General features: G+C 38.1%; 1 protein-coding gene across 1 annotated transcript in view; it reads left to right on the top strand.

The window, feature by feature from the left end:
* AFF3 (AF4/FMR2 family member 3) overlaps nucleotides 1-14,973 on the top strand; it is a 673,975-nt gene that overhangs the window by 601,103 nt on the left and 57,899 nt on the right. The window contains exon 11 of the mRNA XM_044669302.1: nucleotides 12,528-12,717. Within this exon, the coding sequence (XP_044525237.1) occupies nucleotides 12,528-12,717 (190 nt within the window). The remainder of the gene's footprint in view (nucleotides 1-12,527; nucleotides 12,718-14,973) is intronic.

Below are 14,973 nucleotides of genomic sequence, written 5' to 3'. Positions count from 1 at the left end.
GAGAGAGAGAGAGAGAGAGAGAGAGAGAGAGAGAGAGAGAGAGAGAGAGATTAAGACACATTCAAAAATGTCCTGTTTTGGAGATTTTCTGTTTTGGAGATTCTTTTTGTTTTGTGATTTTTGCCCTTTGGCAGCTCTGAAGGAAACCAGGTACCGGATACTGGTCTGAGGAAGCCAGCATCCTTTAGGTTCTGATCAGCAACAGGCACATAGAGCTTATCAACACAAGCTACTTGAGCAACTTTCAAGGACAGTGTTAAAATAGAGGTGGAGTTTCTGTGAACTCCAGTTCCTGGCAATGGTACTTTATTAGCTCTACTGAGCAGAGGTGGCATGCCTAAGCTAATGCACTCCTTTCACAGAAGCATTATATACTGTGACAGGCCAAACAACCTCCAGGGCTCTCACCCATCATGACTCCCATTTCAGATCTCATCCATTACATGAATGAGGTATGAAAACATTTCTCTGTTTCCCAAAGATATTAATAGACTCATGGGAACAGTTCCATCTCCAGGAAGAGAACAGAAGGATCCAACCCATTTAAAGCCTTCAGTTCAGGACAGACAGCATTGGCAAGGGTTGTTATCTATTTGACTTTTCAAAAAGCAAATTCTCAATCTCAGTAGTGGCTATTTTGGAAATAGAGATGCCAGAAAGACAATTCTTAAAGTAAGCCAAAGCAAACACTTGGATATAAAATAGATGATTGGTGTCTTGTTCGCTATGACTGGCAATGAATTAAAAACCTACCTAAAGAACTGCTTTCAGCAAAAACAGAGATATTTTGGCTCTCAAAGATAGTTGGAGCTCTCTTCCTTTGGTCTTTCATTCATGAAGTACCCCTCTCTATGTGCCACATACGAGATACTATTCCACTGAAATGATACTATTCAAACAAAACTTCAGTCCAGATGACACCCAGAGCTCAAAGCAACAGATTGAGAACTGTAATGAATATCAGAGGCCATTTCTTCTCTATGAAACCAATGACGTATATGTACCCACATCTGGAAAAGGAAAGGTAATAGTTAAGAAGTTAGGCTAAGCACCCCACAAGAGGAGAGAGAAGATTTTATCACCTGTACCTTTAGTAGGCAAGAAAAAACAGAGATATTTACATAAATATAACATTTATTATATATAAAATTACACTTTGTAATAGTTAGATGTACATATGGTATCCATAAAATATCTGTATATACCTACATAAACATACTTTATGTATATGAATATATATGTGGGTATAGATATAGATATTCATACATGTAGATGTGCATAGTAAGAAAATTCATGACCCCAAGAAGGTTTTTGCAAGAGTTGAACATATTCCCTATGGTGGAGAATAAGCCAATTTCATGAGTCTAAAGAAGCCAGAAATGATAAGGCAAATAGATACAGGAGCTTAAGAATAGATTATTTATTGGCATTCAGCATGCTACAGAACTGAAACGCAGGGAACAACTTAAGCCCCACCAGGTACAGGTGAGAGTGTCTGACAGTGATTAAGCATTTGGGGGTCTAAAGTTGTTTTAAAATGTTTAATTCCCACAGAAGATACTTCCTCCTTACCCTGTCAAGAGTATGCAAATACTCCAAATGGATTAAGTAGAATTAGTAGATACTTATGTCTGTAGTGGCTAAATTTTCAAATATCCTAGGAACATGAGATAAAATATTAACTTTATCTCTAAGTTTAGAAATTTCTCTGTTAAAAAAATTTATTTTTCTGCCAGGTGTAACATCCAATTTTCTTTTCTTTTCCTTTTTTTTTTTTTAAGCCTTTATTTTCTCTCCTAATAACAACTCTAAGGCAGAAGGGCAAAGCCTAGGCCATGGGGATTAAGTCTTGCCCACAATCAATCACACAGCTAGGAAGTCTCTGATATCAAATTTGAACTCAGGTCCTTCTAACTCCAGGCCTGCCTCTCTATATCCACTGTGCTACCTGACTACCCCATTCTATTTTCTTTTGACCTTCCCTAGGAGCACAAGGTATCTTCAGGACATTTGGGATCTATGTTGCCCAAGGCTTCCTTAGCGTTTGATTCTCTTTCCAAGCCAGGTTCTACTCTTAGCTCCAAAGTAAATAAGGTACATTCTTATACTTCTTCTCCTTGCTCTTGGCCTCTTTCCAGTCTACTTTATTGAGGCCTCTAGGCTTCCCTTTTGATTGCTGAGAGATATCCTCCATCATCCACACAGGGATTGAGAGCAAGGGAAGAAATTGAATCCCAACAATAAGGGAAGTGAATATTAATTTCTAGAAATGTCTACTCTTATGGGTGAAAAGCACTTTTACATTTTTACTTACTTTGTGAAATTGTTTGCTTAAAAATTTTTTTACATTTTTTTACATAATATCCTTTGACATTACTTTTCCATAATGAAGTCTTGGTTTTGTCAGAAGATCTAATTGATGGACATATGCTAGTTGTGGTGGTTTTCTTGGAAACATTAATTTTAGCCAAAAACCCTGCCTTAATAACAATAATACTTTCCTTCTCCATGCTACATCTCATGTGCAATTTCCCCTCTAGATTCCTTTAATGCTATATTCTCTTTCTGCTTTGTTTGGCTTTCTTCTTGTTTTGTTCTTGTCTCTGTATTCCTGGTGCCCACCACAGATCCTGGCACAGAGTGGTCACCCTCATATTCAATCAACCCCAGTAGCTTAGAATCAAATATAAAATCCTCTATTTGACTTTTGACTTTCAAAATCCTTCATAACTTGATCCCTTCCTACTTTTCCTTTCTTCTTATACTTTACTCCCCTCTCCCTACTCTGTGATCCAATGACACTTGCTTCCTTGATCTCCATCTCTTGATCCAATCCATTTTCACTGGCTATCCTGCACACCTGGAATTTCTCACTCATCTCTGTCTCCTAGCATCCCTGCTTCATTCCTAGTGTAGCTAAGATCTCATCTTCTGAAAGAAGCCTTTCATGATCCCCCTTGTCATTGGTGGCTTCCTTCTAACATCATCTCCAATTTGTCCTTTCTGTTGTCTTGCTTGGACACAACTATTTGCATGTTGCCTCCCCCATAGGACTGTGAGCTCCTTGGGAAGCAATTCCTGCTTTTTTCCCCTTTCTATATCTCTGCAGCACTTGACATAGTTCCTGGCACATAGCAAGAGTTCAATAAATGTTTATTGACTTGATCCACTAAAGACATATTGGGTTGAATTTTTAACCCAAGTAAAATATGCTAAGTATCAATTCTATACTTATCAAAGAAAATACAGACACACAAAACACAGCACAAAAGGGAAAAAGATAAATGATATAAGCTATTCATTTTCCTCAGAGAAAAGAAAAACCAATTCCTACTAGTAAGAAAATGGTAAAAGAGAGACTAAAAGAAGTGTAGCTATTTGATATCACCAGTTTTCAGATTTCAGTTATCACACCTTTCACAGGAGGTATGGTATAATACCTGAGTGAATTGCCTTGAACCCCAATTTTCTTAATTGCAAAATGGAGGCATTGGATTATATGATTTCAGAGGTCTCTCTAAGCTTTGACATCCTATGATTCCCAGCCTTTTTCTAAAATAAACAAAATAAATCTTTTAAAAAATCATTCAGTCTGTATTCGGCTTTGAAAATCCAAAGAGTGTTGGCATGTGATGTCTCCTTTCATGGTCATCCCTAATGAAATCTCCAGCCCTTTCCTCTGGATTTGCCTCCTTTACTCCCACCATCTCTCTGCATATTTTGGATACAGATCTGAGATACTGTAGAACTTGGAATGTTTGAATTATTTGCAGTCCTGGCTTCCCTTGGTATTTCCTCACTGTCATTTCCATCCTGGGACATTTTGGACCAGCATTCCACTCTTTTTTTTCCTCTCTTGTTTGGGCTATGAAGGGATTCGGCTTCATGTCATCATGTAGCTGGAATCTTCTTCATATACAGTCTAAGTAAATTTATCCGGACATATTTAGCAATGCTCACTGAAAATAGCAATCTCTTTCTTGCCAGCATTCTCACAATTCTTAAATTTCAGGCCTTTTTTGGCTTTCTAATTATTTTGTATATCTTTCAGGCTGTATTAATTTGGTACAGTCTCGTAATATGTCAGAAAGATTTTTATACATGTTTTTTCTTCATCCTTTGAGCAATCTCCTCCAAGGGATCAATATAATTGTCTCTCAAAGAGGCAGCATGTCATACTAGAAGAACACAAGTCCTGAGTTTTGGCTATACCTCTATTACTTGTTTGCTGTGTGACCATGATCAAGTTGCTTCAGCTTTGTGCCTCAGTTTCCTGAACTGCCTACTTCATATGGTTATAAGCTCAATATTTCAGGGTTCCTTGCTGTTTCCAAAGTGGATATTCCTTCCACCCATATGTATGTGTGTATTTACATATATATGTGTGTGTGTGTGTGTATATATATATGTATATATATATGTGAATATACACACACATATCCCATCATCTTCTCCAATTCTTATTCATGTCTTTATGTCAAGACTTATACAGAATCCACCTGATATTCTGGAGGCCTTCCTATGTGATAGCTTTTTTTTCTTATAACTTAGAATAGTATGAAAATTACTGAACTGCATAGTTTTCTTGGCCCAAGAACGATCCCCAAAATTTCAGCTGAGCTCAGATTTTCTCTGTAGCTGGGCTTAGTTTTCACCAAAGGCAAAAAATTTAAGGGTTCACCTTGGCTAAAGGGAGACAGTTATCCCCGCAGTGCAATCCAGCTCTATTAATATAGTACCAAACCAGACTTCCTCTTACTGAGGTTATTCCCTTTGGCCCCTATCTTATTGGCCTCTAGCCATGGGAAAGTTTGTTTGCTCATTAGTCTCCACCTTTAAGAGATTTCCTATTAGAAACTCGAGATTCAGATATGATGACCACAAACTTTGATTCCTTTTCTATCAGAGAGAACACTCTCCATTAATTTAGGAGTTTACAAAGCCCCAGATTTCTTCTAAATTATCTTTCTTAAGCACCTGGATGGGATTATTCAAATCAATTGAGAATGCCTACAGTTCTAGCTAATTGCTGGCCCCATCGAAGGTGGGATAGAAGAAGGGGAAATGATACTAGTACCCTTGCATTTATAGTTCTCTTTGGCAGGAGTTCAGTTTTTAGGCTGTTTCCAATCCATCCTTTACAACTTGGCAGGTTATGGACCACTTTTCAGGTCTAATAATTACATCTTCCAAAGTAAATTCTTTAATTATGTAAAGTTAAAAAATGCCAGATACTGATTATGATTAAAAACAACTACAACCAGAATAAAACCAAAAAACCCACCTACAGCCAAAAAATTGCCTATGGGTAATAATAAAAGAGAAGGCTGGAAAAATTCATTGCGCCTCTCATTCATTGTTTTTCCATAGGGAAGAAGCAAAAGATGGGAGCAAACATTTATTTGGTGCCTACCATGTGCCATATACTGTACCCAATGCGTTATAAATATCTCATTTGATAGTCTTTCCATTTTACCAGTTATAATCTACATCTCTGTATACCTTCCTATATCATTCCTAACTCACTGTATGAATTCAGAGTCCTCAATATAATGCTAGCCCACCAGCAGACAGAGCTAATTGAAATCTCAGGATTTTAACACAAGAATCTGATCTTTAGCTCTGTGTTCTCAAAGGAGTTTATATATGTAAAGTCCTTGACAAGTCTTAAAGCACTATTTAATTCAGAGGAAGCTGGGAAGCCCAGTGGATAAAGCATTAGAATTGGAATCAAAGACCTGAGTTCAAATGTGACTCCAGACAAGTCTCTTAACCCTTTCTCTGCCTCATCTTCCTCAACTGTAAAAAAGATTAATAAAAACACCTACCTCCCAAGGTTGTTGTGAGGATAAAATTAGATTTTTGTAAAATCCTTTGCAAATTTTAAAATGCTACATAAATGCTTAGTTATTACTACCATTCTTTGCATTGATCTTTGACCTCTGAGTTTGGCAGTACACAGTTGCTTTTGTTTAATTAGGTAAACAGCCACTAGAATTTAGATTCAGAAGACCTGAGTTTGAATTCTTACTAAAAAGTTACTTGTTCACTTTTCTCACCTATAAAATGGGAATGATAATATCATGGATAAGATGTGTGTTTTCATGTCCCCTCAATAAAGTGAAACCCCTACAAATTTAACCCCTTGTCAGTGTTAACTCCTTATCAATAAATAAGACCCTTATTCAGACCAGGGTAATAGCAATTTGACAAAGTATAAACTTGCCTTTTCCTTTTAACACTGTATTTAAGGAAGATATAAACCTGAACTCTGTACAATACTATATTGCGTATTTTGCTAGCCTGAATACCAGTATGGAAACTGGCGGGCCTTAGCCTTTTTTAATTGGGTACCCCAAAATATGAATCAAATTCTGATGTGATGGGGAACACTCTTGGTAGTGGCATAAACCAAAAAAACAATTTAGGAAATTTAACCAAGACTACATAAACCCAAAGCTTCATTTCTAGACTATAGGTAACATCTGCAAGACTTGGCCAGGATTTTTTTTATAATCATAGCTGTTCTGAGACCTGGCCTGCTAGCACTAAAATCCTTGTGCTAGCAGGCAGTAGGTTACATCGACATTATTCACGGGGTAATGTGAGGAAAATATTTTGTAGCATGTAAATGAGAGCTTTTGATTTTTAAGAAAGAAGATGCTAAAACTTAAAGAAACCATGTGATACAGTTGAAAGAACATCGATTGGCCTTATAGGCAGAAGAATCGATAACATTCCACTTCCATCCTCTATTAGGTGTATCCCATCAATCATCAAACATTTGAAAGCACCTCTGATGTACCAGGTCCCATATGAGGTGCTTGGGATGCCAGCAACAAAATCCCATTTAGATGACTGAGTCACTTGCTCACTTCTGATAGATAGGTAGTGATTTTTTTTCCCCAGTAAAATCAGTTCTCAGTAAAATAGGTGAGTTATCCTTACTTAAAGGTAAAAAGGCAGGTTTGAGGTTATGCTTTGTTTTTTTGAGAATGAGCACCTTCCCCACTATCTTATCTTTATATGTCTGGCAGCTTCCACTTCTCTTGAATTAAAGCATTATATCTCTAATGGTGCTTTCACCCTTGCCTAGTGATAGGGCACCTGTATCAAGTTCTTTAAAATCTGTAGTTAAGGTGCCAAAATCCTTGAGACTATAGAAAAAAAAAATGAGAGTACTTTCTTTAATTTTTATTTTTTAAATATTTTTCCATGCTTACATGGTTTGTTTTCTTTCCTTCCCCTTTTCCCTCCCCCCTCCCAGAGCTGACAAGTAATTCCATTGGGTTATACAAATATTATTACTTGATACCTATTTCCATATAATTCATTTTTATAATAGAGTAATATTTTAAAACCAAAACTCCAAATCCTATAACCATATAAACAAGTGATAAGTCATATGTTTTTCTTCTGTGTTTCTACTCCCACAGTTCTTTCTCTTGATGTGGATAGCGTTCTTTCTCCAAAGTCCCTCAGGATTGTCCTGGATCATTGCTTTACTGCTAGTCATTAAATCCATTATATTGGATCATTCCACAGTGTTTCACTCTCTGTGTACAATGTTCTCTTGGTTCTGCTCATTTCACTCCACATCAGTTCTTGGAGGTTCTTCCAGTTCATGTAGAAATCCTCCAGATCTTCATTCCTTGGAGTACAATAGTATTCCATCACCATTATATGCCACAGTTGTTCAGCCATTCCCCAATCGAGGGACACCCCCTCATTTTCCAATTTTTTGCCATCACAAAGAGTGCAGCTATGAATAGAAAGTACTTTTAGTCCCACCTCTTTTAAGAAAAAACTATGTAGTGAGTGTTTGGACCAATTTTGTTTTCCCAGGGCCCCAGGGATAAGCTTTTACTATTTTTATTTCCCACCATATAACTATAGTTTAGAATTTAAATAATAACGATTTTTTTAAAGTAAAAAGGAATAATGTTGTCTGCTATGGATATTAATCAATAAATCAACAAGTGTTTAGGGAATACTCACAGAGTACATAGTCAGAAGGAACTGTAGCCTTTTGTAATGCATGTGGAATCCCACTAGTTGTAGGCACTGTTGGCACTCCAGTGTTTTTTAGAATACTGAATAGATTAAAAAAAACAAAAACCTTCTCTCCAAATAGCTTTCTAACTAAAATATAAAGATGATTCTTCACTATTTATGCAGGGGTCTAAAATGAGTGAGGCTGCAGGCGGTGCATTTCAAAAGGTATGACCCCTCATTCACAGTAGCTTACACTCTAGGGCTATGTTCTTTGAAGAGCCATGTTCAGACTGAGCCTGGGCCAGATTCCCAAAAAGACTAGTCTGGCAGCTAAAGAAGGGACACGATGAGCACACAGTTTAGATTAAAATTGGAACTCCCTCAAGCATCAGAGTACTTAGTCAAACAACTCACAAAACCAGTAAAATATTTCTTGAAACCAAAACACAGAAAGCAAACAAACCATCCAAGAGAGAATGTGCGTAAATTGTAGCAGAAGGAATTTAAGCTACATGTAAAGAAGTGTTCCCTGGCGGTCAAGATTGTTGGTTCTGGAAACTCCTTTCCCAGAGATCGGTTAGCAGTTAAACAGAGACTTTAAATCCTTGAGAGTTATCTTGGTATTGTGGAAAACACACTGGTCTTAAAGGCTGGTTTTGAGACCTGGCTTTGATACTTACCAGCTTTATAACTCCAGGCAAGTAGTCATTTAATCTCTATAAGCCTCAGTTTCCTCATCTGCAAAAGGCAAATGATGATAGTAATATTTGCACTATATCCCTGGGGTTGTAGTGAGGAAAGTGCTTTGCAAATCCTAAAAGTCTTGGATAAATGTGAGCTAGCATTATTTTAGGAAAGTTTAGAAGCAGTTCTGGCTAAAGAACCTTTCTACCGTGATTCCATCATTGTGACCATCAATAAAATTTTTTATTGAGTATCTTCAAGGTTCATGAAAATGTTACCCACCTCTTTTTTTTTAGGCATTTGTATCTCTGTGTAAACAAAGCTGAAATAATTGATTCATACTATTATTTCTGCTTTTTTAAATAAATCGATTTTTTAAATGATGAAACCAATTCTTTGGCATCTTATAGACAAAGCAATCAGCTAACTGGCCAGATTGTTTTACTTTTCAATTAATAATTTAATTGTTGAGTCCTAAAGTACCCTCTCATGAGGATTTTTTTATGTCTTCTTGATTCTGTGGCTAGAAATCTCTTGTGGCTTAGTGAAATTCTCTTTTTACTTAATATTGTATAAACACAAAGTTTGCAGTCCTCATCAGTTAACTGGGTCATGCCAGTCATCCTTCTGGATAGCCTCCCTGCTGGACTCGAACCAGCTTAGTTCATGTAATGGTGACAGTGATAATAGTATTTAGTCTTTCAATAGCCCTGGTTATCCTCATGGAGTATTTGACAACTTCCCTGAAATGAAGGTGGATTTTACAATCCTGGAGCAATTGAAGCATGTCACAAAGAAGTGACTAGCCCCCGTCCTTGGGAAGTCAAAGTTCCCGTCTCCCCATTTCAACTTGCTTTTCTTCATGTTCTATATTTCTAACCCTACCCTTGGTCACAGACACATTTTAAATCCTTCCTTCTATTCAGGTGAATCAGTTGTGTTTTTTTTAAAGATCTCTCAAAATTCTTTGTTCTTTTTTTAATATGCTTTTAAAAGCAAGCCAACTCTGTCCATGCAGATAAACTTCCCAACTTAGGAATATATATTTTTGGCAATATATATTTCACATTTTAGATTCTGTCCACCTGGCATCAAATGGTACTATTGCTATGAGATAGTGGCAATAAAAGTAAGGAAACACAATGACGGCTTAATGTACATTTTGCTGAAAAATTAAAGCACAATTTTTAAAGTGTAGTAAGTCACCCTGGGAGTGGCAATATCTCATTGAATATACAAAGCATGAATGTAGTCTAATAACTAGCACCATATGTTCTGTCTTTTTTTAACTTAAAGCCGTTTGAATGTACTAGTCAGTGATCAAAGCCAATACCCATTATCCAGAACCAATTGAGGTGCTCTTTATTCATCTTGATTTGCCCATTTTCAGCAACTGCATTTCCAAAGTGTAGAAAAGAGACATCCCTCTTCCCTCCATACCCCTTGAAACTGGGAAGCATTTTTGCCATGTGGCTTTTTCATTGTGATGGGGACTACCGGCAGAACTCTTAACATGGATTCCAGATGTTCCTGCAGAGTCCAACAATTCTTTTATGACTCCAGCAATAGTAGCCATTTCTATTTAGCTAACAGGGAAGATCGATTTTTAGGTCAGGAGAGAAGAAAGATATATTATAGTCCTTTTATCCTCAAACTTCCCTTATCCTCTGTCTAGAAATTCTGGATTCCTCACTCAACACCAGACACAAATGATGGCCTGGAAATGAAATCATAGCAGCTAGGGAAAAGCACAAATGTACAGATGTTCTCTGATGTTAAAGAAGCTTGTCAGGCAGCAGGTATCAACAGTGACGTTCTGGGAAAGAATCAGAACCATGAGGGCAAAGTTATTCTCAAACTGTGGTTTCCTTTAACCCTTGTGTTAGAAAATTCATTTCTTTTTTCAAATTCCCTATAAGCTGTTTTCTTCCCATGTCCTTCTTTGAAGAAAAACAAAGCTGTGTTGCTTTAATAACATTCCAACCTGAGATTTATAGATCACTGTTTTTGTCTGTTTGGTCGGTCACTGTGGCCTATGAATCCATCCCTACTAGCCATCTTTCTGGTGATGAGTCTCTCCATGTGTAGGAAAGCTGACTGGTACTGAGAGAGTAGGCTATACTCTACTCTCTGTCTCTATAGCCCTATTCAGAGTTTTTCCAGTCCATACTTCATTAGCATTGCCTTCAGAAGCCCAGTCACCTCCATAGTACAATGAGGTAAGGATTTGTGGAAATTATAGGTGTCTGTTCTTGTGAAAACTGTCTGCTTCAAGAAGCAGAAGGCTAAAAGAGTCCTTTTACTTAAAGCAGAGTCAGGAAAAGAATACATACACTAGCCACAACAGAGTAAATGAGAACTGCCACAAAAGACTCAAAACTGAATGTAATGAATTTATAGAGAAAAATTTGGCCCCACAATTGAAATAGGAGAATGTACCTTCCTCTACAGAGGTTGGGGTCCATAGGTGTAGAACACTCATGTAATAATATCAGGCTTTTTCAAGTTGTTCACATGTTTAAATGAATTTTTGGTTTTCTTTTTCTCTCCCTTTAAAAACTCTTTTTTAAGAAATAGGACTCTAGGAATGGGGAAGGAAAAAGATAAAAAAGGAAAATCTGGACAATATGTTGAACCAAAAGATATCAATAAAAATTATTTTTTAAAAGAGTTCTTTACTTAATTCAAAATATTATACACTTTGAGCCCTAATGTGGGAAATTCCAATAAATTCCATTTATTAATGTACAGTCCCATAACAGCAACAAGCCACAAGTAAATGCCAAACAAGAATTTGCTGACTAAATGAATTGGTGTGTTCTGGCAATTATTGTTTTCTTGGTTTTTAAACTAGTTTTCAAAAAACAAAACACCATCCATTCACTTCTTATTCAATTTAATTTATAAAGGACTTTGAAGATGTCAAATATTTTGAGTGTTTGGTGGGGAGGCAGGAAAAAAATCTTTGCTTATGTTCTTTGAATTTTTGTGGTTAATTGCTTTTGGAAAGAATCAATTTTTCCTGTTATCTTTGAGTACATGATTATGTTCTGGCAAATTTGAGTGTGAATGTGAACGTCAAGTACGAATTTTAAAAATGCTATTCCTGTAAACTGCTGCATTGGGATTGAATTTTGAAAGTCTGGAATCTAAAAATGTGCATGCTGTAGGCCTCAGACCTTCAATAAGGATGCAAAAGAAGCTCATTGTTTGTGCTGGGGACCCTGCTTGTGTGGGGACCGCTGCATCAGACTGAGTGTAGGCAGGAAGATGGGAGGAGACAGGGCTAAATAACATGGGTTGGCCCCAGCGACTCAGAAAACTCAGGCATAAAGCAGAATAGAGAACATGCCAATTTTTCTAACCACATTATTTTTCCTAATCCCTGCTGTCTCTCTGCGTTCTCCTAGCGACAATAATGAAGTAATCAGCCATCATTTCTACACTTTTGGGGGGCATCAAGCACTCTGTTTTGTCTCTTCCTTTCTTGCCACATCAGGCTTTGAAATGCACCTGAAAAGTCATCCCCAATGCCTCAGGAAAATAGCAATGGGCAGTTGAGAAAAATAAAAAATAAAAAGTTCTTTTCCAGACTAAAACTGCCACACATGTAACCAGTGCCCGAATATTAGAGAGGCATCAACTTCCTGGCCCAGTTTTTTTTTTTCCAGACGGATTCTACTAACCCTGATTTTTTTTCCCCTTAAATCCCAATTCCAGATTGTAGGTATGCACATAGCTATGCCTGGAGAGCCTTAGCAGAGAAGCCCACGGAGCCGGGTGATGTTTTTGTGTTTGTTTATTTTGTTCTCTTTTCCTCCTCGGTGGGTCGTCCGCGGGGCTGGCAGCTCGGTGGTGCAGCAGCAGGCCAATAGCAGACCCTCGGGCCCCTCCAGCAAGGGGTCGAGCAGCGGCAGCTCCAGCAGCAGCAGCAGCAGCTCCAGCGATTCGGAGAGCAGCTCGGGTTCTGACTCAGAGAGTGAAAGCAGCTCCAGTGGGAGTGAAGGCAGCAAGCCTTCTCACTACTCCAGCCCCGAGGTAAGGACTTCCCCCACCCCCCCATTCCTCCCACAGCTCCCGGCCCCTTCCTCGGTTCTGGTTCCCTTCTGGCCTAAGTGCTTCCATAAGGCCAGACCCCTGTCTCCTTCCTCCCCAAGGCCTCCCAGACCCTCCATCCAAGCCTGGTGCTAATAAAGAGAGCCACCCTGGGCCAAATCTCCTGTCTGAGAAGAGGGACTTTGTGTATCAGTTGGGCCAGTATTTTTTGGAATCACTTTCCCTCCTCTCCCTGCCATCCCCGCCACTGTCCCGAGGAGAGGGCCATTGCCCTTCTTTGTCCTCAGATCTCCATCCTGGTTTTTGCTCATTGCCAGGTATTCAGGGAACCCAGCAGATGAAAGATAACCTATGGATCGAGTCACACTAGGGGTCAGCCGAGGCAATAACTAGATAGAAAAGTTCATGGCCTAATAAGTGTGACCATATATAAATCACAGAGAAAGGGGTTTTATGGATTAGACATGGCTATGGCCTCACCTTTTTGCAGTTTGTCATGGGTTAGAAGGACAGAAAGAGCTATAAATATTAGGGAAAACAAAAAACAAAATCCCACTTTCTTAGTCATATTTTCTTTGTGAAGATAGAAAAAAGAAAAATTAACATCAACAAATAATAAAACCTTTTATTGCCAGATGAGTAGCTAGGTGAAAGATCGGGGTGCCTCACATAAAGACATTATAAGGCTCTGATAAAAATCATTGCCATTTCTATGTTAAAAAGGAAAGGGAAAAATTAAATAGTAATTCAGAGGGTGAATATTCTTGGAAGAGGGCTAAAAACAAATTTCTAGAGTCATGGGTCTCTGTAGATAGACTTTAATGTCTAAAGAAGCAAAAAAAAACCATGAAAACATATGAAGTTGGTATGAATTACATGCTTGCATTTCTAAGACTTTTTTCCGCCCTCACAAAACTACACCACTTTGGGGCTCAAATTTCTAAATGGGCCCACAAAATTGAGCCAACAAACTGATAAGCATGTTAATTAATATGGTTGAGGTCCTAACTACCCACCATGGAATTTATAATATCCTAATCTAGAGCTGGAGAAGACTTTAGAGATCATCTAATCCAACCCCCTCATTGTGCAGATAAGGAAACTGAGACTCAGAAATGTGAAGTGACTTGCTTAAGGTCACATAGGTAGGGCCTATCAGAGGTGGAATTTGAACCAAGGACCCTTCATTCTAAAGTCAATGCTCATTCTAGGTCACCTCTACTTCCTACATTTTATGCCCATTTTTATAGCATTAGTTTCCAGGTAAGTTGCAATGTCCCCAATCTGGTGTATCATTTTAAAAGCAGTTTAGCATTTAGAGAGAATATTGGAATCACTTTCCCTTCAAGTGTTCCAAGGGCACCTCTGGAAGCTACTACTAAGGGGATTAGGAATTGAGAAAAAATAAGGACCTCCATTTAATGCACTTACCTTTGCTTTTCATAAAGACTATTTATACTCCCCAGAAACACTGAGATATGCCAAGGAAAGCAAAGCTCAGAGGAAAGACACAATCTGTTGTTATAAATTTATTAGCTCCCTCTATTGATATTGGCTTGTTGGATAATTTCCTATATATGGGGTTCCTCAGGCCATTTTCATTGTTTCTGGCCAGCTCCTTCTTCTCCAGTTTAGCTTCAGCTTCTCCTTAGAGTACAAATGTTCCCAAGTGGCTCTTCATGTCATTAGACATAAGCATCTTCTAACTCTGTTTCTGAGGTATAGGCATGTGTCTTCTTTCTGTGGCTCTGAACTATTTTTTTTAAACCCTTATCTTTAAATACTACTGAATATCAATTCTAAGGCAGAAGAGAAGGAAGGGCTAGGCTGTTGGGTTAAGTGACTTGCCCAGAATCACATAGCTAGGAAGTATCTGAGGCCAAATTTGAAACCAGGATCTCCAGTCTCCAAGCCTGATGTTCTAACAACTATGCCACCTCACTGCTTCTCCTGAGCTTCCTTTTTAAAGAGGTTCCTGCATTTATGACTGGTCTTTGTTGAAGGCCTAGTATATGCAAGAGCCTATACCAGTTGCTGTAGAGGCTGCGCATGGGGTGATGGAAAGAACAATAAATGTGGAATCAGAGGACCTGTGCTCAAGTCCTGCCTCTCCTACTCACTTCCCAAGTGACTTTGGAGTTTTTACATTTATTCTCTCTCCATATCATTATCTATATACTAAAGCAGTGGCACTCTGGGTGACGATCTTTAAGACGCATAGCTATAAGTGTATAACTT

This window comes from Gracilinanus agilis, chromosome 3 (genome assembly GCF_016433145.1).
Source record: "Gracilinanus agilis isolate LMUSP501 chromosome 3, AgileGrace, whole genome shotgun sequence".
Classification (NCBI taxonomy): domain Eukaryota; kingdom Metazoa; phylum Chordata; class Mammalia; order Didelphimorphia; family Didelphidae; genus Gracilinanus; species Gracilinanus agilis.
Note: the sequence above shows the minus strand (reverse complement) of the source record. Positions and strands in the feature narration are given on the sequence as shown.